Source organism: Vombatus ursinus, unplaced genomic scaffold, assembly GCF_900497805.2.
Source record: "Vombatus ursinus unplaced genomic scaffold, bare-nosed wombat genome assembly UNPS02014802.1, whole genome shotgun sequence".
NCBI lineage: Eukaryota > Metazoa > Chordata > Mammalia > Diprotodontia > Vombatidae > Vombatus > Vombatus ursinus.
Window position 1 is genome coordinate 8766211 of NW_020954580.1, and position 20588 is coordinate 8786798.

A 20588-nucleotide genomic window follows, 5' to 3' on the forward strand; every position below is an offset into this window, starting at 1 on the left:
GGGTAAATTTACACAACTAACCATTTTCTTTCCGTACAGGGAGACAGGGTTGTTTAGTGGTCAGAGATCTAGACCGATAATTAGAAGACCTGAGTTCTAGTGCTAATCATTTATTGATGATATAAACTTCTATTTTGCCTTCAAATTACTTAACCTTTCTGAACCCCATTTTAATCACCTGTAAATATAAGGGTAATACTTCTGGGAGGGAGGGACTGAGATGTCATAGCTGTAAGTGTGAGGTAAATTATGGATGAATGGAATCAGTGTTATATAACTGATAGCTAGTATTTATATAGCACCTACTATGTGCCAGACACTGTGTTAAGTGCTTTATAAATAAATTTGATCCTCACAACAACTCTCGAAGATACGTGCTATTATTATCCCCATGATATAGTTGAGGAAACTGAGACAAGCAGACATTAATAACTTGCACAAGGTCACTCAGCTAGTAAGTGTCTGAGGTTAAATTTGAACTGAGACCTTCCTGACTTCATGTCTACTGCTCTATCCACAGTACCTCCTTAGCATTATGTATGATGACAAGAGAAGCTGGGGAATCTTTTATGGGACTATAAGCAAATCACTTAACCCTATGGAACCTCAACTTCTTCATCTATAAAAGGGGGTTAGTAATGCCTGTAGAGTCTATCTCCCAGGGTTATTTTATGAGGTTCAAATAAAATATAGGTTGTCCCAAAAGTTTTTAGTGTATTAAGGCTTAAAAATTCACCATGACTTTTGGGACACCCTCTATATAGAAATCACTTTTCAAATATTAAAGTGCTATATAAATTACAACTTATCATAGCTGTTGAATAAAGGGTTATAGTTATAATTTAAAAAGAGAAAGTGAGTGAAAAGTTCGAAGACTTGGTCTGGAGCTCAGAGTAAGGCACATGATAGGACATATAGGTCACGGACCATGAATGTGGTATAAACACCATCTGTTCAGAGTTTATATTAATTGAAGACAAAATAGCCAGAAGGAACTTCTGAACTGATGCACTGTTAGTAACATCATATCCAATCATAATTTTCATGCTCCATAGCCTCTGTTAATGTGACTTGAGGCCCCCATTCCTAAGTATCACCTGTATTGGTCCTATTATGGTGCTTTCTTTAGGCGAGTGGCTCTATGGATAAAGAACTTATCCCTTCTCAGCCTCAATTTCTCATCTGTAAAATAGGACTAATAATAGCACCTATCTCCCAGGGTTGTTGGGAAGATCAAATGAGATAATATTTGTAAGGCACTTAGCACATTGCTTAGTGCATAGTAGGCTCTTACTAAATACTTTTTCCCTTCACCCTTTCCTGACTTCAAGGTCAGGGGTATATCCATGAGAACACACTGCTGTGTCCAGACCAGCAAGTTGTTTTCTTGTTAACAGACCAAGGTGCAAAGTAAGGCTAAAAGTTATTCAAAATTGAGCCAGTAAGTTTATCTTGCAAATTTATTTTGCCTTCAAAGATGTCAGCTTCATAAGTGTGTCTGAATAAAAAGGCAGACCTGAGTTAGGTTTGGAATGAAGATTTTCTTGGTTGATTTTTGAAGTCTCTTCATGTTCCTTTGAGCTTCAGTCTTAAGCAAATAGAATAAACACAGCCATATAACCTTTGGAGGTGGACAGAAAAGTCCCTGAAGTTTATATCATCAACAAAAAAAAAAAACCTAGACTTGTGAGTGTGGGACCTTTAGGGATGGATCTAGTCCCTGAGCTCAAGGTCAGTGGAGAGAATTCACTTTGAAACTCTCCATAAAGAACTTTTCTCCTTACTGATTAGACTTTGGACATATAATGTCTCTCCCAGAGTCCCTAGTGGGGATGATCAGCCTTTCTAAACCATTCAGCATCTTATTAGCTGAGACACTATTGAAGTAAAATACTGAAGATCAATTTGATAATTGACCCTTAGGGGAATTTGGAGGTAGAATTTCTGAGACTTTCTCATCCTCTCTACAGGAGCGAAAAGCATCTGTTCAGTATATAGTATCACAGGGGCCTCTCAGTGTGCCTTTGAATGCCTGATGTTAATAAAATATTTATTATCAGCAGATGGTTGTGGGGATTGTGGGAGGGAGGGGTGCAGGAAGCAGTGTGTGTGAGGGGGAGTGGTAGGCATAGTAGAAACTCTCCTTTTCTGTAGGACCTTTCAGGAACTATGTATTCAATTCTTAATCCCACAAATTTGTAAGGTCCCCCATCTATTCCAGGCACTGGGCTAGGTGTTTGGGATTACAAAGAATAAAAAATAAAACAAAACAAGAAACAGTCCCTGCCCTCAAGGGGCTTATGTTCTACCAAGGAAATACAAAATAAAATAAGGAGTGAGTATGGAAAAGGAGAAACCAAGCATAATCCCCTAGGAAAATTTGAGGAGAGAGAGAAAGAACTTTTAGCTGGGTTATGGGGGGAGAGGCAGACTTAGTGATAGACTTTGTAGGAGGTGATGCTCGACAGATCTAGGCCTTGAAGGAAGAGCAGGATTCTGAAAGGCTGAGAAGAGAAGGCACTAAATTGGGGGGGGGGGGGGGGGGGGGAGGAAGGCACAGGCAGAGAGCAGAATTGGCCTCTTTGTGTAGCATGGTTTTGTTCCCTTTCTGCTAATCTTTCTGAAGGTTTTTTCATTCAACCCTAAACCCCAGTGGCTATTAGACCACACTATATGCTTACTTTGTACAAAGAGGTCTTACAAAGCCTCATCAGAACTGTCAGGATGATTCTCGTTTTCTCCATCCTTTTGGTACCGATTTTTCACTCCTTTATTCTTGTCTTCCTAATGGTCCAAAGTTATATAAGATAATTCTCTCACTTTTGGTTTATCTTGAGGAGTGATGCTGTCCATGATGTGAGAGAGGGGAGGTAAAGAGTGAATAGCTCTTATGGGATATAGAGAACAGTAGGACCCCGTTAGTGGGACGCAGATCCAAACTGGTGGTGCTCAAGCAAACTGGTTGTGTATGGGCACTGTATGGGTGGTGTGATGGGTATCAGAAATCTGGGCAGGCTATATGCATATTCAAATCAATGACAAAGGACCTATGAAGGAACCCCCCTCCAGAAAAATAATCAATACATGGAACTATGGATCATATAGTTTCACATATATCTGTGCCAAATGTTGGCCTTCTCTAGTTTGGGGTTGGGAAGACGGAGGGGAAAAGCTTGGACCTCAAATGTAGCAAAAGGAAAAAAAATAAATCCATGTAGGTGAAAGGTCCGGTCCAGGAAAGTCACCTAGGTCATGGAGAAATAGCCAGGAAATTATAGGGGCAAACAGACAAGACCTGGGGACCAGGAAGTTAGAGAATATTAGCACGAATTCATAGACAACAGCATTGTGTTGGAGACCACTTGCTTTATGCCTTGTTTTATTAGTTTTGGACTCACAGGTATTGACTACAGTTAGAAAGCAAATAATTCAGTGACTGATAGGTAGACCCTGCCCTTCATTGGTGAGGTAAGGCCAGTAGTACTCACGTCAGTGACCCTCACAAGACTTCTTGGGAACTTTAATATAAAGGTTTCTGTTTCCTTGCATGGATGAGGATACTGTGGGTTATGGTATTGTACCCAGAAGAAAAAAGGAAATTGTGGTCTGACAGAGGAAGAGTGGATTAGGCCCATGGTCAGGATGCTATTATCATTGGTGAGCCAACTTAGGTTCTGGCTGATTTCTGACTTTGCTGCTTTGAGGAAGTTTTAAGAAGGTGGTGAAGCTAAACACCTCTTGGATCTCCTTCAGTGATTTTGAATATCTGTTCATTTTCTTCAATTCTTTCCCAATTCTTGAGGTAGCAAGGTGTGGCATAGTGAGGCAGGTAAGTAGCATAGTGAATATAGTACAGGATCGAGAATCAGGAAAACCTGAGTTCAAATCCTGCTTCTTATATTTAATAGTTGTGTGGCCCTGAACATGCTACTTAACCTTATTCAGCCTCAGTTTCTTCATCTCCAAAAGGGAGATAATTATGGTCCCTACTTCACAAGGTTCTTGTGAAGATCAGTGGGATAGCCTTGTAAAGCACTTTGCCAACCTTAAAGCACTATATAAATTATGATTATTCTATAAGTATTTATTGTGTACCTTCTCTGTCCTTAGAGTAGGAGATAGGAAAAGAGACCATTCAGCAAATATTTAGTAAGTATCAATTGTGTACATAGTGCTCTGCTAAGCATTAAGGGAGATAATATCAGAGCTAACATTTATATCGCACTTACTATGTGCCAGAAACTATGTTAAGTGCTAAACAAATAGGAGGTAGGTGCTATTATTATGCCCATTTATGGATAAGGAAAACTGAGGCAAGTTAAATGACTTGCCCAAGGTCACATAGATAGTGTCTGAGGCTGGATTTGAACTCAGGTCTTCCTGAAAAAAAAAAACTTAGATTAGTCTCTGTCTTCAAGGGGCTTTAGGGTTAGTGGAAAGATAAGATACACCCACAGATAATTATAATGCTGCAGGGAATTATTACCTTAAAGAAGTACAAAGTACTATGTGAAGTCTGAGGGGAGGATCATTTCCGGAAAAAGTAGGGATTGCATCCTGAACTTGGGTGTCTTTCTTGTTCAGGAGCTGTGGTTTTCTTCTCTGCACTGTTCCAATTTTGGTATAGGTGCTGCTGGAGCAAGGATATATGGTCCTTAACCTCAAAATGATTTTTATCTTTTGGGAACTAAAGTCTTCCATAAGACCTGTTTACAATTGTCAACTTGGCAAACATCACGGCTAGCACAGACTAATTAAGATGTTTATATGGCCCCTAGTTTTAGCTTTTTTTTTGAATATTAGATTGCTAAATTCACATTAATGAAGTAACAGAAAATGGCTGAGCATTTTATTTTGGCCAGGAAAAGGTTTAGAATATCATCAGATATATCAAGTTGGATAGACACCGCTCCTCCCCCCCCCGCCAGATCTTGGGTTCCATGTGACAATTATGTCTGAGTAAAGGGGAAACTGTGAGTCCACTAGGTTACCCAGTGGTTAGAATGCTGGACTTGGAGTCAGAAAGATGAATTGAATCCTGCCTCAGGCACTTATGGGTTATGTGAACCTGACTCTTTCTCAGCCTCAATCTTCTTATCTATAAAATGGGGATTATGATAGCACCTACCTCCCACCCTTGTAAAGATCACATGGTATATATACATACATATACGTAAAAAACTTTACATACATTAAAGAGCTGTATCAATGTTAGCAATTAGCTGTGAGAGAAATAACCAGAGAAATACCCATGGGAGCTCCAGGATAAGGTGAATCTCCTTATAGCAGCTGAATAGCATGAGCATGCCTATTTGAATTGCAGTTGATTCATTTCTGCACTAAAAGGGGAGTAAAGGACATTTCCGGGACAGAAATGCTTATAATCAGGTATAAGCCATAAGCCTTGAATCTGGAGAATTAATTCACTTGATCACCTTCATGAAACAGAAATAGTATGGTGTTCCCTTGGAGAAAAAAAAACAAACCCGAAAACATCTAATAGAACCAAATGGGGAATATTAAAACTGACTCATCTGAATACTTATATAGAAGATATGCCCAGGAGAAGGATCTTGATAAGACTCTTCTAAATCTTTCTTGTATCTCCTATGTATATATGTGTGTCCTAAGTTGTTTGCAGCCCCCTGACAAAGTTAAATTCATGATAATGGCTGAACCATTTTGGTCCTGGGTTGTCCCTTTGCTCTTTTAATACCACATTAAGGAGTGATTGAATGATTTTTTGGTAGTTTCCTTGAGGGAACTGGAGCCTCTATATATAGTCCCTCTTCCATCTGTGGTTCTTTTCTCTGATTTTTTCAATCTGCCTCTGTTCCTCCCTTTAAAGGCCAGGACCAAGGGTATAGCCCAGGTGTATGAAGAAGCATCCTTCACATGGTATTAAAAGGGCAAGAGGACTGTCTTCCCAGGGCAAGGAGAGTTCACAGTGAGCTTACCTTGTCATGGTGCACAGTTCCTCAAGGAGGTATATGATAGTGTAGATGTTGTTCATGCGTGAATTGGACTGATAACATGGCCCCCGAGGGCCCTTCTGGCTCTCGAACTCTGATTCTGAGAAAGCCTTACCAGGCCTTCCTGGGCATACCTTCTTTGCTTTACATATTTTGCACTTTATTGTAATCAGAAATTTGAACTAAGCCGTCAAAAAAACATTTTGAATTTGGAAAATTGGTAGCAAGTAGACTAATAACCCTAAAGGTGTGACTAAGTAATAGAAATTTTTGATTTGCTTTTTGCAATTTTATTTTGTTATCATATAAGTATTCCTGAAAGGCTAGTTGTATAAGTCAAAGAAAAGAAAGGTACTACATACTTAAGTTCTCTGAACTTACTATACTTTATTTCTTCTCCCTCCTTCTTTTCCCCCATCCTAATTCTAGTGGCAACAATCCTTACTCCTCTTTTGGAGCAACTCTAGTGAGAGATGATGAGAAGAATTTATGGAGCATACCTCATGATGTCTCCCATACAGAAGCGGATGATGATAGGATATTGTATAATTTGATTGTCATTCGAAATCAGCAGCCCAAAGATTCAGAGGTAAGTCATCTAGCAAGTAACTTTGGAGAACCCACTCTTCACATTGGTAGGTAAAATCTTAGTGATTTAGATCTGTCTGAGATGGCAGAAAGTCTTAAGTTATCAACTGTTTGAAGATAAATGGACTTTAGTTCTTTTTTTTTTCTCTTAAAGACTAGCCTTAACTCCAAATCACTCTAGCTCTCATAGATTAGCCAACAATAGGTTCCAGGCCAAGCCCTACTTGGTCATTGTTTGGATCCTGATTGGCTCTGGATGAATGTAAATAACAGTTGTTTCTGTTTTGGCCAGAATTTCTGAGGGTCTTCCTCTCCCAGATCTATTTTTTTTAAAAGAGGCCATTCTTTGCCTCATTTCTTATTAAGCCTTAATCACTGAATGGGCATTGCTTCAGTCAGACTGAGACCTGGGAAAGACCTTAGCTTGAAAAGGCCGAGGTCCCCCATTGTACCATGGACCATCTCTAGTTGTCCTAAGCCATATCTGGCCTCTGGACTCAGATGACTCTGGAGGAGAAAGTGAGGCTGGTGACTTTGCACAGCCCTCCTTCACTTAAATCCAGTTCACTTGCATGTCATGGCTTCTTCTCCCTGACATCATGGTCCGTTTCAAGAACAAAGGACAAACTGCAGCAACAAGACAATGTCTCTTTCTGCTTTTTCAGTGGTAATGGCAGAGAGGTGGGAAAGGGGCAGAAGGTGCTGAGAATCACACAGGTTTTTAGATCACTAAGAAACTTTTAGTTTGATTACTGCTTCTCTAAGGATCCCCATCCAATAAGAGTGGATTTTATATCCCCTATATTGCTGGAGGAGCTGAATCATATTAACTTGACATTTTTGAGATATATATATATATATATATATGTATATATATAGTTCTATACATGAAACCAGAAGGAAGGAGGTAATTGCTGCTAACTGGAAGGATGGCTCACTCCGGTATTCCTTGGCAAGAACAAGAAAGGAATTGGCAAAATAGTTTTTTATCATTTGTCCAAAGGCAACAAGAAACATTATTTCATGGGATGTTTGATCATCCCATTTTGTAGTATTAATGATGAATATTGACAAAAAGATCACCATGAAAATAATTACTGTTTGCTGAAGAGGAAGGGGTAGAATTTCTCTAAGAAGAACTTGATAAAATGCTGCAAGTTAAACCAACATATACTCTTTTATGGGGTAACTTGTGAGCAAAAGTGGGAAAAGTTAAGTCTGGAGAGATACATGGGAAAGTATAGTTCAAGAAGAAGGAAACGGAAATGTCAAGGGCTTTTAGATTACAGAGAAACCTCATAATTTTAGATTATGAGCACTTTAAAAATTGGAAGGTTGTGGACATGGTGAGCAGCAAATAGTACCATAAAGAACAAAATATATAACAAAAGAAAAGAAATGACTTGTTAATGTTATAGGAGTCACCCCCAGTTCAGTAGCCTTTGTACAGTCAGACCATCCTCTCATCAGAGCTAAGATCAGAATTATTATAAAACAAGAGGAAAGAATAATAAGAAAAAGATATGTCACATTAAGTGAAACAACTTAACCCTGCGAAATTAATTGGAAATAAAAAATGGGAAATGGAAAACAGAAGTGCTATCAATATTGAATATAAAAATTTTATCTAGCATAAATTAATTGCTACTACAAGGAGACCAAAAGAGCCCAGAGGAAGCAAGCACCATAGGACACATCTGACTTACTTACCAAATGGAGAGTGATGGCTGCCAAAGGCAGTGGGTTAGAATATACACTTGTTCGTAAGATCTTACTTGTAAGGACAATGGATAACTATGAGCAAAATTGTCTCATAAAGCAGAGAAAAGCAATGGAGGGTAAAAGCTGTCTGAAGAAATCTTTTTGAGATATCCAGTTAAGCAAAATCATCACGACAACATTCAAGGATGAAAATGGAAGGAGGACAAGGGATTCCCATTGGATGGTGAAAGTATTCCAGATGCTCTTGCTTGCTTTATATTTTGTGTCTTGGAACCTCAAGCTCCAAGACATTACACAGCCTCCTTGAAGATACCTGTAAGCATCTGTTTGGTCTGCCTATCCACATAGGAAAGACCATTGCTCAGATTTCAGCATGCATTTGGATGGATGCTTTATAGAACTTTTCCAACACTTTGTATATTTGAAACAGATAGGACAGATGGACTGTGTCTTGGGTCCAGAACTGAATAGGACAAAGAGAGTGGTCTGGATTTCCTTAGGGGCATTGTAAAGCTCTTTTGCTAATTCCAAGTTTCACATGAAAGCAAAGGCCCATCTTTTTAGGACTGACATTTTACCTGTATTGCTATATGGCAGTAAAGGCATGTGATAGCTTGCCTCTGAAGAATTAAAAATGAGTGTCTCACAGAAGACAGTGAAGGTGCTTATGGTGGGCATGAGCAGACTGCAACATATAACCGATGAGGAACTCTGAGGAACAGGAGTAAAAGATGATGTTGTCAGGGAAATGGAAGATAAGAAGAGAAGCTAGACTAGCAAGAATGAGGGATAAAAGGTGGGCCACTGTTTGAATTTTCCACTGTTACCTTTGCATTGTCAGGAAAAAGTGAGGAAAGTCTCCAACACTGACTGGACCTCTTATGACAAATTTGTGGGAGAACATGGATAAGAGTTACACAGGATCGGCAGCTATGGCTGGGTTGTGATCCTCAAGTGTTGGTGGGAACTCCTGAATCAATGAAATGACAGATACTCTTGCAGATTTAAGAATATACCAGCACAAACTAAGGGCTGTATGACTTGGGGCAAATGATGGTTTCTCTAGCCTGCGTTTTCTAATTTACAAAATAGATGTGCTATTCTACATTGCATTATAGTCAATCAACCAACAAGCATGTATTAAATTCCTACTTCAAGTACCAAACATTTTGCTAGGTCCTGAGGATACAAAAACAAAAATGAAATGATCCCTGTCCTCCAGAAACTTATTATAGCATATAACTTATTGGGGGTGGCAGCATGTACATACAAGGGGTGTGTGTGTGTGTGTGTGTGTGTGTTTGTTTAGAGGAAATTGGGGGGAGGGTCTATGGGGTCAGGAAAGGGAAGGAGGAAAGAGGAGCAAGAAAGAAGAGGAACAAGGAGAAAAATATGAAAAAGAGGAGGAAGAGGAAGAAGACGACCTCTATCATTCAGGGATTTCCAAGGAAAGGCCTTAATGAATCCACTTTAACAAATAGCTAAGATTCATTTGTAGTGCATTACCACAAATTTATGACTTACTGACTTACTACATTGCTGCAAACTGATGTCATTAAGGTACTTGAAGATGAGTTGCTCAATTAAGTACTGAGGAGCAAACATTCCACCAGAAATATTGCCCCATTTATTTGACTTGCCCTTTCTTCATAGATAACACAGAATTAACTGTGCTGGATCGAAATCATCACCATGTCTGAACTTTTGAAGTCCAAATTAGGTTTTATCTGGCAGGTTTCACTCCAGGTTACCTGATTTTGGACCATAACACCAACTCTCCGATTTCCAAAAGTAGTTTTTAGCACACATCAAAGCAGTTCCTGCCCTCCTGAGGAATGAGTTTAATGAGATCTCACCAAGCAACTTCAGGAGGCTTTTAAGCTTTGAAACTTATTGACTGGCAAATTAAGAAATAGGTCAGAAGGTGAGGAATTAATGTTTTGAGAGTACAAGCAGCTGAGCATGATGAGGTTTGACTGGTTCCCCCCCTTCATTCAAAAGAAAAGGCTTCATTGTAGGTGACATTTGCCCATCCTTCATGACCAAGATATTCTGACCTCTGTTTATTTAAAATGCTGCTGAGTATACCCCTATGGAGTATGCTGACTTCTCATTTTCTTTTTTAAAAAATATTTTCCCCAGTTACATGTAAAAATGTAAAAAACAATTGTTTTTTCTTAAATTTTGAGTCTCTGATTTTTTCCCCTCCCCCACCATTGAAAAGGCAAGCAATTTGACATAGGTTATACATACAGACTTTCCATTTTCTTGAGTCTTACAGTGAATGAGAAGAGCAGAAAACTTGTTATTGCTTGGGCTTTGGCTATAAAAAAAAAATCTACGTACCTAATGTGTACAGGTGCTCTTGGGTAGAAAATATCTTCTCTCTATTTTTCGCTTAGGACGTGTGCCATCTTAGTTATTGTTCTCTGGTGGAGGATGATCCTACCCCAATCCCAAGCTCAATCCTAAGCTTCAGCCACCTCTTTATGTGACTGAGGACAGTGATTTGGGTGAATGACTTAGCTGGTAGATGAATAAATTTGTCTTCATTAGAAGTGCATGACTCAGGGGCTACTAGGTAGCACAGTGGATAGAGCACTAGCCTTGGAATCAGGAGGACCTGAGTTCAAATCTGGCCTGAGACACTTTAAACTCACTAGTTGTGTGACCCTGGGCAAGTCACTTAACCCTAATTGCCTCACAAAAAAAATAGTGCATGACTTTAGTAAATAAATAAGATGTCGGGGCAGCTAGGTAGCACAGTGAATAGAGCTCTGGCCTTGGAGTCAGGAGGACCTGAGTTCAAATCCAGCCTCAGCCACTTAACACTTACCAGTTGTGTGACCCTGGGCAAGTAACCCCGATTGCCTCACCAAAAAAAAAAAAAGGCAAAAAAAAAAATAAGATGTCTTTGGACTTTATAATCAGTCAATCAATAAACATTTATTAAATGGTTACTGTGCACCAGATACTATGCTGTGGCTACAAATACAAATAATAATACTTAACACTTATGTATCAATTTAAGGTTACAAAGTGCTTTACAAATATTTTCTCATTTTATCTTCACAATAATTCTGGGTAGTAGATACTTTTATTATCCTCATTTTATAGCTGAGGAAATTGAGGTAGACAGACATGTTTTACCCAAGGTCATACAGCTCGAAAGTGATGGAGACTGGATTTGAACTCAGATGTTCTTGACCCTTTATCTGTATCTAGATATAGACCTAACAACATTACAGGCATAAGGAATAGTCTGAATAAAGGTCCAGAAGCCAGAGTCTGGGTCATGCCAGCTTGTGGAAAACCTTAATGCCACACAGAGTTAGACAATAGGGAGCCTCTGAAGGTTTTTGCTTGAAGGCATGTGGCATTGCTAGATTTTGACTTCTATGGGCCTCAGTTTCCTCATCTGTAAAAATGAAAGAGGTTGAACTGAATGACCTCTAAAGTCTTGTAGCTCTGTATTTGTTATAGTCTTATCTATGCCAGAGAAATAATTAGATTTATGTGTATTTGTGCCAAAGCACATGATTCTTTCTCTTATGCAGAGGGGAACCAATTGTCATAAGCCCTTTTTGGGAAGATCAGTTTGTGTTTCTGTTGGTGAGAGCAGACTCAGTTCTCTCTTTTGTCCCTCACCTCTTACCAACCAAGAGCACGGTTCTCAGTTCCCTATGTATCCCTGTACCTAAATTAAGAAGCAGGGAAAGTCCTTCTAGAGTGGCTTATGTGGTAAGCAGAGCAGACAAGCCAGTCCCTGGAGGCCCATAGCCACATTTGCCGCACTTTATTTAGTATGACTTTTTCAGTTTCAAGAAGACAGCGTAGGAGGCTCTGTGTACCATGAGAACTCAGACGAGGCCTGGCTTCTGGATCTGTTTGTGGATTCTTCTCTTTGCTGGGGCATAAGCCCTCTTGTTCCTGGTCCTGTGCTTTTCCCATCAACCCATAAGGTTGAATCCATGTTGGGCATTTGCTGATACTTTCTTGATGCCCCTCTCCCTCTTTTTTAAAACTTATTTTCCTCACAACTGTGGAATTTGGTCCTATTAGAACATCAAATTCCTTATTTAGATATAGTTGATTTCCTCTGTTAGCTTATTCATCCATGCTGCTGACAATGGTAGAGGTTTAAATGTGTATTTAAATGTATATATATTTTTTTTATATATGCTATCCACTAATACTATATGCTCATATATAGAAATATATTTATATGTATATAAATAAATATATATTCAAATATATACATATGTATATATGTGTACATATATAGTTTCTATTACACGGGTGTTTAGTGTTCCCGCTTCCACAGGTTAGATATTTGGCATAAAGTTTCACAAAGCAGAAAGTTTAAAGTGAGTCTAAAAAACTTCTTGGAGGAAACCAATTTAATTCAATTCACATTCAAGGAACACTTTAAGTACCTACTACGTGCTAGGCACTGGGGACAGAAAGACAAAACTCAAAATAATCTCTAGCCTCAAGTTTATTTTATGAGGGAATGCAACATATGAACTGATAAATTAATTTTAAGATAAAATGAACTTCACTACATGACACTAATTAAATAGGGGAATCAGGAAAAGTCTCACGGAGGAGGAAGCATTTTTGCTAAGCTTTGAAGAAATACAGAGTTTCAATGAGGCAAGGGTAAAAAGGAAGGACATTTTACACATGAAGACCCACCTATGCAAAGACACAGAGATAGAGGGATGACCTGTATGAACTTGGGCAAATTACTTGACCTCTCTGGGTCTCAGTTTTCTCATCTGTAAAATGAAGAAGTTGATCTGAGTCACCTCCTAGGTTTCTTCTTGCCATAAATCTACAAGACCATGAAACATCAGGGCAGAGTTTTAACTTGGGTCTTGGTGACCCAAATCAAAGGATTTTTCTGCTGTACCATGTTGGCCTCCATGCTGATGCTCTAACAGAGTCAGAGTTTATCAAAATATTTAAGTTACATAGTTTTCTATGGTGGGTCTGTGTAGCCTAACAAGTCATGGTGACTCAAAATGCCAGACCTGCCATCTTAATGATTCACATGCATAGATTTGGTAGCCTTTCATTCAGTAACATCTAATTCTCCCACAATTGCATAAACAGAGACCAATAGAGTCCTTCATTTTTGTGCACTTATTCAAACAAAACATAAATGAGCTAAATAAAATGGATAATTTAGACTAATAATAATAGCTAGCATTTATGTAGTGTTTTAAAGCTTACAAGATGCAAATATTACTCCATTTTATCCTAACAACAACCCTGGGAGGTAGGTGCTATTATTATCCCTATTTTACAGATGAGGAAACTGAGGCAGGCAGCAGTTAATTGTCTTATCCAAGGTTGCACAACTATTAAATGTTGGGAACTAGGTTGGCACTCAAGTGTTTTTGACTCTGGGTCCCATGTTCTATCTACAGTGACACCAAGCTGCCTTAGTTCCATTTAACCAGTTAAATTAAAATTAGCATTTACAAAGGTGATGGCATGAACAGAAAGAACTCTGAAGATATAGCAAGAACAAACTTACAAGCATTCACAGATAATTCATTGCTCTCTCTCCCTCTTTTCCTCTTTCTCCTCACCACATTCTCCCCTTCCTCCCAACTTCTAGATAATAGGATACCAATTCCAGAATTGAAAGGGTCCTTAGAGGTCATTTAATCTAAGTCTATCATTTTTACAGATGAGAAAACTAAGAACTGGGCAGTTTGGAATGACTTGCCCAAAGATTCATAAGTATTAAATGGCAGAACAAACATTCGAACCCAGGTCCTGTGACTGTCTCTCTGTCAAATGCTCAAAGATTTTTCCTTGGACCATAATTGTCCCAGTTCTACATTTTACTTTGCTAGAGAATATTTGGCCTCATAGGATTTGACAGGGAGGGCTAATGTTTTTGCCTGAGAATGAAACATTTTTACATTCTGTTCACTATTCAAAATAGTCGTTTTCTGTCTCAAGTCAGCTTTCAAAGCATATCAAAGCTGTCAGGTCTATTTTGTAAGGCAAGCTCATCCCACTGCCAGAGGCAACTTTCAATAGTAATAGATACTCTTTTTTGACCTAGTCAATTTTGTCTTACTAAAGAGCAGATACATATATGTGGGTTGTATTTCTTTTACCTGTGTTTACCTGAGTTCTGCATGAATTTAATTTTTTTTTTTTGGTTTGACTCAGCTCACATCAATCTGACATCTGCTCTGTTCTGTACAAGGATGTAGTCATCAGCAACATTCCAGGTCCTTTGTTCCCAATCATCTTCCCTGTACTCTCCCATTAGACATGAAAATGATTGGGGGAATCTCTCCTTTGTCTCTCCCTGTTCCCCCTTCACTCTCTTCTGTTTCTGTCTCTCCGCCTTTTTTCCTCTCCCTCTTCTCCCTTTTCCCTCTGTCTCTGACTATCTCTTTCTCTCTCTCTGTCTCCTTTGGTACTTCATTCTTTTCCTTTTAGAGCTTTTGGAGGCACAATTGTTTACTGACCCTTGTCTACCTGTGATTTTTTGGGACATTTGTTTCATATCGACGTTTATGTGTAGGAATCATCTGGAACCCAGAACCTTTTACCACAACCATGGTTTCTTTGTGGTCAGCCCGGAGGCATCTTGATGTTAGTATTCTAAGATCATCGATTCAAAGTTGGAAGCCTTCGGTCAGTCCAACTCCCTTATTTTTCAGCTGAAGAAGCCGAGACCCAGAGTGGAGAAGTGACCTGGCCAAGAAGATAGTTTTTGTTTGTGGAGCACCTTGTTGACTGCCTAATTCTACCTCCTTTTATTATTGCTTATTCTCCCTTGTCTTTTTTACTTCTGTCTCCACTCCAACAGATGCTAAGGTCTTGAGAATCTTTCTGATTCCTTCTCTTTTCTTTCCGTACTGAATGAGTCATAGACTGATTTAAAGGCTTGTTTCTTGGTGGACCCTACACATATTTTTCCAGTGTTCATGCTCTTGTGGGAATTTACATTCAATGTTATATTTCTACATTATATATTTACATTAAATGTTATAAAATAACATCAACTGAATTTCCTAAGCATAAAACACTAGTGTTAGGTGCTAAAACCCATTAGAAAAAAGCAGACAAAAGTTTGTTTTTCTGACACTCCCTCCCCATCCCTTTCATTCCTAGATTTTATGAAATTTTATTTTAGGGTGAGAAAAATACTGTTCTAAATTCATGTTGTATTGAGTAGATAACATTGTTTGGTTCCACTTCACCAATCAGGGTAGAGGAAATTAAGTGTTACATAAATTAACATGGGTTCAGCACGTGGGAAATTAGAGATTATGCTGGAACAAAAATGGTGTGGCTGTAATTCTTGCTATCAGGGTGGCTAAGGCTGATGGACCCCTTCAGTTTGGGATTTCTAAACTGGAGTGGAGCTAAGCCCATTGGATTCAGCTTAATATTAACTGCAGAGGTCTCCCTAATGTTAAGTCCTAGGATGAAAAAATAAGGAGGGTTTGTTATTAAAAAGGTATCAGTCCCTTTACACACACGTGCATGTACACTGAATATGCTAATAAACTGATCATTAATGGTTCTGAATTTTTGCTAAAAAGAATTGCAACTTGTTTTCATTCTTTCAAGATTTAATATAAGTCCTGAGTAATATGAAAATTAGCCAGTTCAACTAAAATTTGGGATATATGCTTCTAGCTACTTTATTTAACATTAATTTTTTAGTTTTTAAAATTTTAAAATTTTTAATTCCAAATTCTCTCCCTCTCTCTAGATCCTCCCCACCCCATTGAGAAAGCAAGCAATGTGATACCCATTAAACATGTGAAGTGATGAAAAAATTGCTTTTAGCTACTTTAGCATTTAACTTCATAATCAAAGATAAATGGTAATTAATAAATAGTGTGATGTTTATGAGGTGGTAGCATGATGAAGTAGAATTGCTAGTGATTTTTTTTCTATTTTAATTGAACTCATTTATTTTGTGTCTTGCTAGCTAACTTCATTTATGACTTTTTTCAACCATTAGATTGTAAGCTTCCTGAGGGCAAAGATCATATTCTTTTACTTACAACACATAGCATAATGGTGCCTTCTATGAAACAGATTCTCAAAAAATAACTTTTAATTGAATGAGTTTTTAGAACTGAACTTTTTCTCATAGCAGTAGGGATGGACACTGGACTAATGTTCATAGGACCCTAGATACAGGTAGAGTTGGAAGGGTCCTTAGTGATAATCTAGCCCAACCATTCTCAAAGTGTGGCCTAAGGACCTCAGAGGATCCCTAAGACCTTTTCATGGGGTCTTCAAGATCAAAACTATTTTCATAATAATGCATAATAATGTAATATTACAGTAGTCCTCCCTTTTCTGACTACATATCTCTGTGAGGACAGATTTTCCTGATATACTTTAAGCAAAACAATGTATTGCAAAGGATTGACTACAGAAGCAAATATGAGAATCCAGCTGTGTTCTATTAAGCCAGATATTAAAGACATTTTCAAAAATATGTAAAACAATGCCATTCTTCTCAATACATTTTTTTATTTTGGAAAATAGCTATTTTTCATAAAAATATTTCATTTATGTTAACATGTGATGGATTTATTATTGTTTATAAATGAATTAATAAACATTTTAAAACCCATATAGATTTTTATTTCAAATGATAAATGTTGATAGATATAACCCTTATAAACAAAAGCTCTTTAAAGTCTTCATTGATTTTTAAGAGTCTAAAGGGGTCCAGAGATTAAAAAGTTTGAGAAGCGTTGATTTAGTGTAACCCTCATTTTATAGATGGGAAAATTGAGATCAGAAAGTATAAGTAACTAGTCTTAAGATCCCATGAGGAATAAGCAGACCCAGAATTCTTCTGATGCCAAAATCAGTGTTTTTTCAACTACACTGCACTAATCCAGTTCTTCTTCTTTATCTATCCAGCCTAATCATATTTGCAGATTTATTGCCTGAAAAAATATACTTTCCTGTTTGAATAGCTTTTCATTTTCTCTGCTTTATTATTCGACTTGGAAATCTGTACTGAGTATGCAGGAGATGATTTTTTGCTAAAAGTCAACCTCTGACTTGACTTAGGGTGGGCTGAGCACCCAGGAAATGGATGCTAAAGGGTTCTATCACTTGGATTTGAAATGTCAGAACTTGAAGCAGATGCTTCTCCTAACTAGTCAGTCAGGCCTTGATTCATTAGTTTAAAATTCACTGGGAGGCCAGTTTCCTAGTTCTTGAATTTAAATAGGGTGACCAGAACCCAACCCTACACACAACAATGGAACAATAAACAAACACACATACACATACACACAAAACTCTAGGTAAATTTAAGCTTATCTCTGCTCTGGCCTGATTTATCAAGTTGGCATAATAAAAAATCAGAGTATTCACTCTCTCCCCAATGAGTGAAGCTGGCTTTTTGGGGAGGTTAAGAAGAATAAACAATCAACAATCAAGTGTGCCAACATTCTTTGATAAAATCATTGCACCCTGCAAAATTTCCTAGGAGGAACCAGTCACTGTGCTTGACTTAACTTTTAAAATGCCATATTTGATATGCATTAAAAAACAAAACAAAACAACTTTTCCTTAAAAAAAAAGTCGAGAATGTATTGAGCCTTGCCTTCTTCCCTCTTTTCAGGCACACTCACACCTTTTTTGTTCTTTCCAAAGGCCTTTGTAAACATCTTTGTCCTTAACAAATCATTTTGGGGGTCATGAGGATTCTGGAATGTGTCCAAGTAACCCTTGTCACATTGAATTGTAGAAGACTGTGCCTTGTGTTCTAACAATTTATCTCTCTAAACTTACAACAATCTTCCTGCTTACAAATCTTGTTTGGTTCTTCCCCCAAGATGATAATTAACCAATTATTATTTGGCCAGCACAGCCACCCTTTCCCTTTTCTTTGTTCGGTGGGTCTAACTCCACTTTGAATAAACTGAAATGATCCATTCTTGTTACATGGAGCCCAAGGGAACCTTTGATTCTGAATCTCCCTGGCTGTTCCCCCATGCTTGGAATGCTCTGCGCCCCACCCCAACGCCCACCTCTTAGCTTCCTGTCTTCCTTCACGACTCAGCTCAAATCCTGCATGAGGCCTTTCCTAGTTCCCTCCCACCTACCTTCTAAGTATCTTTCCTTATGGGATTACCTTCTATCTTCTTGACATGTAACTTAATGACCATATATATCTTATATGCTCCTAGCTAGATATTTCTATGTGTAGAAGGTGAGCTTTTTGAGGAGAAGGATTGTTTTTGCCTCTCTTTGTATCCCTAGCACTTAGCACAGTGCCTGCCATATAGCAAATGCTTAATAAATACTTGTTGACTGAGTTGACTGGCTGTGCTCTGCTACAAGAATGGAAAAATGGAACCCAAGGTTAGGGGCTCCATGGAAGGAAAGGTGACAAGATGAGAAAGAACTAGTCAGTGAGGGCAAAGCTGCTCATGAGGGTAGCATGGCATCCTAAAGATGTGGTTGAAAGGCTACACCCTGTACAATCAAATGAAATCATGTTTGCAAATCTCTTTGCAAACCCTAAAGTGCTTTATAAATATCCATTCTCACCATCATTTATAATAATACTAGTGATTATTATTGTGTTGAGATTGAACCCTGCTTTTCTGCTGAGCATCTCCTGCAGATGCAACTCCCCAAAGTACTTTGAAATAAGACCACATATTTCTTAACACTAACTCTTCTATCTTGGCTCCATTGGCCATAAATATTGGCCAAGTTATTACACATGTATAATACTATTGCATGTGTGGAGTCCTTAAGCACATCAGAAATGTTGGCTGTTTTAGAAGCCTGTCAGCATTTTGGGACCTGGGGTTGATGGTCCATTTTCATGTTCTGCAATATGACGCAGGTCCGGCAGCTTATGTCAAAAGTTAGTTACACCCATTTGCAGTAATTACCACATCTAATTATAAAATAGTTTCTGGAGAAATAAAGTAGTGCCCCTCCCTTTTGTTGTGATTGTTTTCTATTATTTATGAACCACTTAATTCTTGTGATTTTTTTTTCTCCCACTGGGCCTGGAATAAAGTTTAAAAGTCTTCCTCCTATAGGGCAAATTTTTGAGGCAGGCAGTTGTATGTGCTTGATGAAATTACATTTAGGGCATAGTTTGGTTGTCTCTGGTTTGGAGGATTGAATTTTGCATAATGAATGATAAAACCTGGTCTCCAGGCATACTGACTGGTCTCTGCTGAGTCATGGGGGGCGGTGTCTGTATTACCTTTGGGCAGTCACCATGGAAATGCTTGACATCCTTCTCCCTTAAGCCTAAAGAGGATTTTTCAGTTTTTCAACTTTGGTTGAACTGCTGAAAACTATTGAAAATGAACAAATAAGGCAATAGTGATTAGAATACCATGGGTATTCGACTGAAGGAAGGACAGAAGAGGACAATGTCAAATGGTGGGAAAAACACTGGATCTGGGTTTAAATCCTGCCTCATTTGGAAAAGCCAACCTCTCTGGGCCTCAGTTTCCACATCAATAAAATGGGAGGATTGGACTAGTCCCTTCCAACTCAAGATCTATGATATGAAACAATTTTGTTTCCCTGTAAGACACCATGGATGTTTCTGGGGACAGGTGGGAGTTAGAAGGAAATCATATTTAAGTACTTTCACACTGAAGTGGAAATAAAAGGTTGATTGGTTTAAGGGTTGTAGAGGTAGAAATTTTCATTTTATTTTATTTTATTTTATTTATTTTTTTAGGCAATTGGGGTGAAGTGAATTGCCCAGGGTCACACAGCTAGTAAGTGTTAAGTTTCTGTCTGAGGCTGGATTTGAACTCAGGTCCTCCTGACTCCAGGGCCGGTGCTATCCACTGCCCCACCTAGCTGCCCCCAAAATTTTCATTTTAAAAGAGAATTTTGTTAACCTAAAGAATTCTATAGTAGGTGCAATGTATGTATGTGGAGACATTTGTGTGTGTGTGTGGAGAGGTAGTTCTATAGGATGATTCCAGTGTGTGGCACAATGCTGATAAATGTTTATTTATTGGTTGATTGGTTGGGCTACCTCTCAATCCACTTGCCTCTTGGATTTCCCCAGAGGATATCTTGGCATACTCATTTGGTCTTTTACATGTTGGGAACTGCAAACCACTATAGCCTCCTACCCAGTGGAAATAGTACAGTGCTAAGTCTCCTGGAATCATAAACATTTCCATGCTCTGATAGAGATGAATGGTTTCTTCCGGGATTAGGTGATGTTGGACCTATTGGTACTTGGGGTGGGGTAAAGATTGAGCCATTTCATTGACAGGCCCAGACAGTTTT

General features: G+C 38.4%; 1 protein-coding gene and 1 non-coding gene across 3 annotated transcripts in view; one reads left to right on the plus strand and one right to left on the minus strand.

Moving 5' to 3' along the window:
- The window catches only part of MREG (melanoregulin), a 68332-nt gene that overhangs the window by 14960 nt on the left and 32784 nt on the right, over positions 1-20588 (plus strand). For both annotated transcript variants that reach the window (XM_027873703.1, XM_027873704.1), the window contains exon 2: positions 6402-6561. In XM_027873703.1, the coding sequence (XP_027729504.1) occupies positions 6402-6561 (160 nt within the window). The remainder of the gene's footprint in view (positions 1-6401; positions 6562-20588) is intronic.
- LOC114051518 lies at positions 4540-4642 on the minus strand. The gene has a single exon (XR_003570162.1). It is a non-coding gene; the product is annotated as a U6 spliceosomal RNA (small nuclear RNA).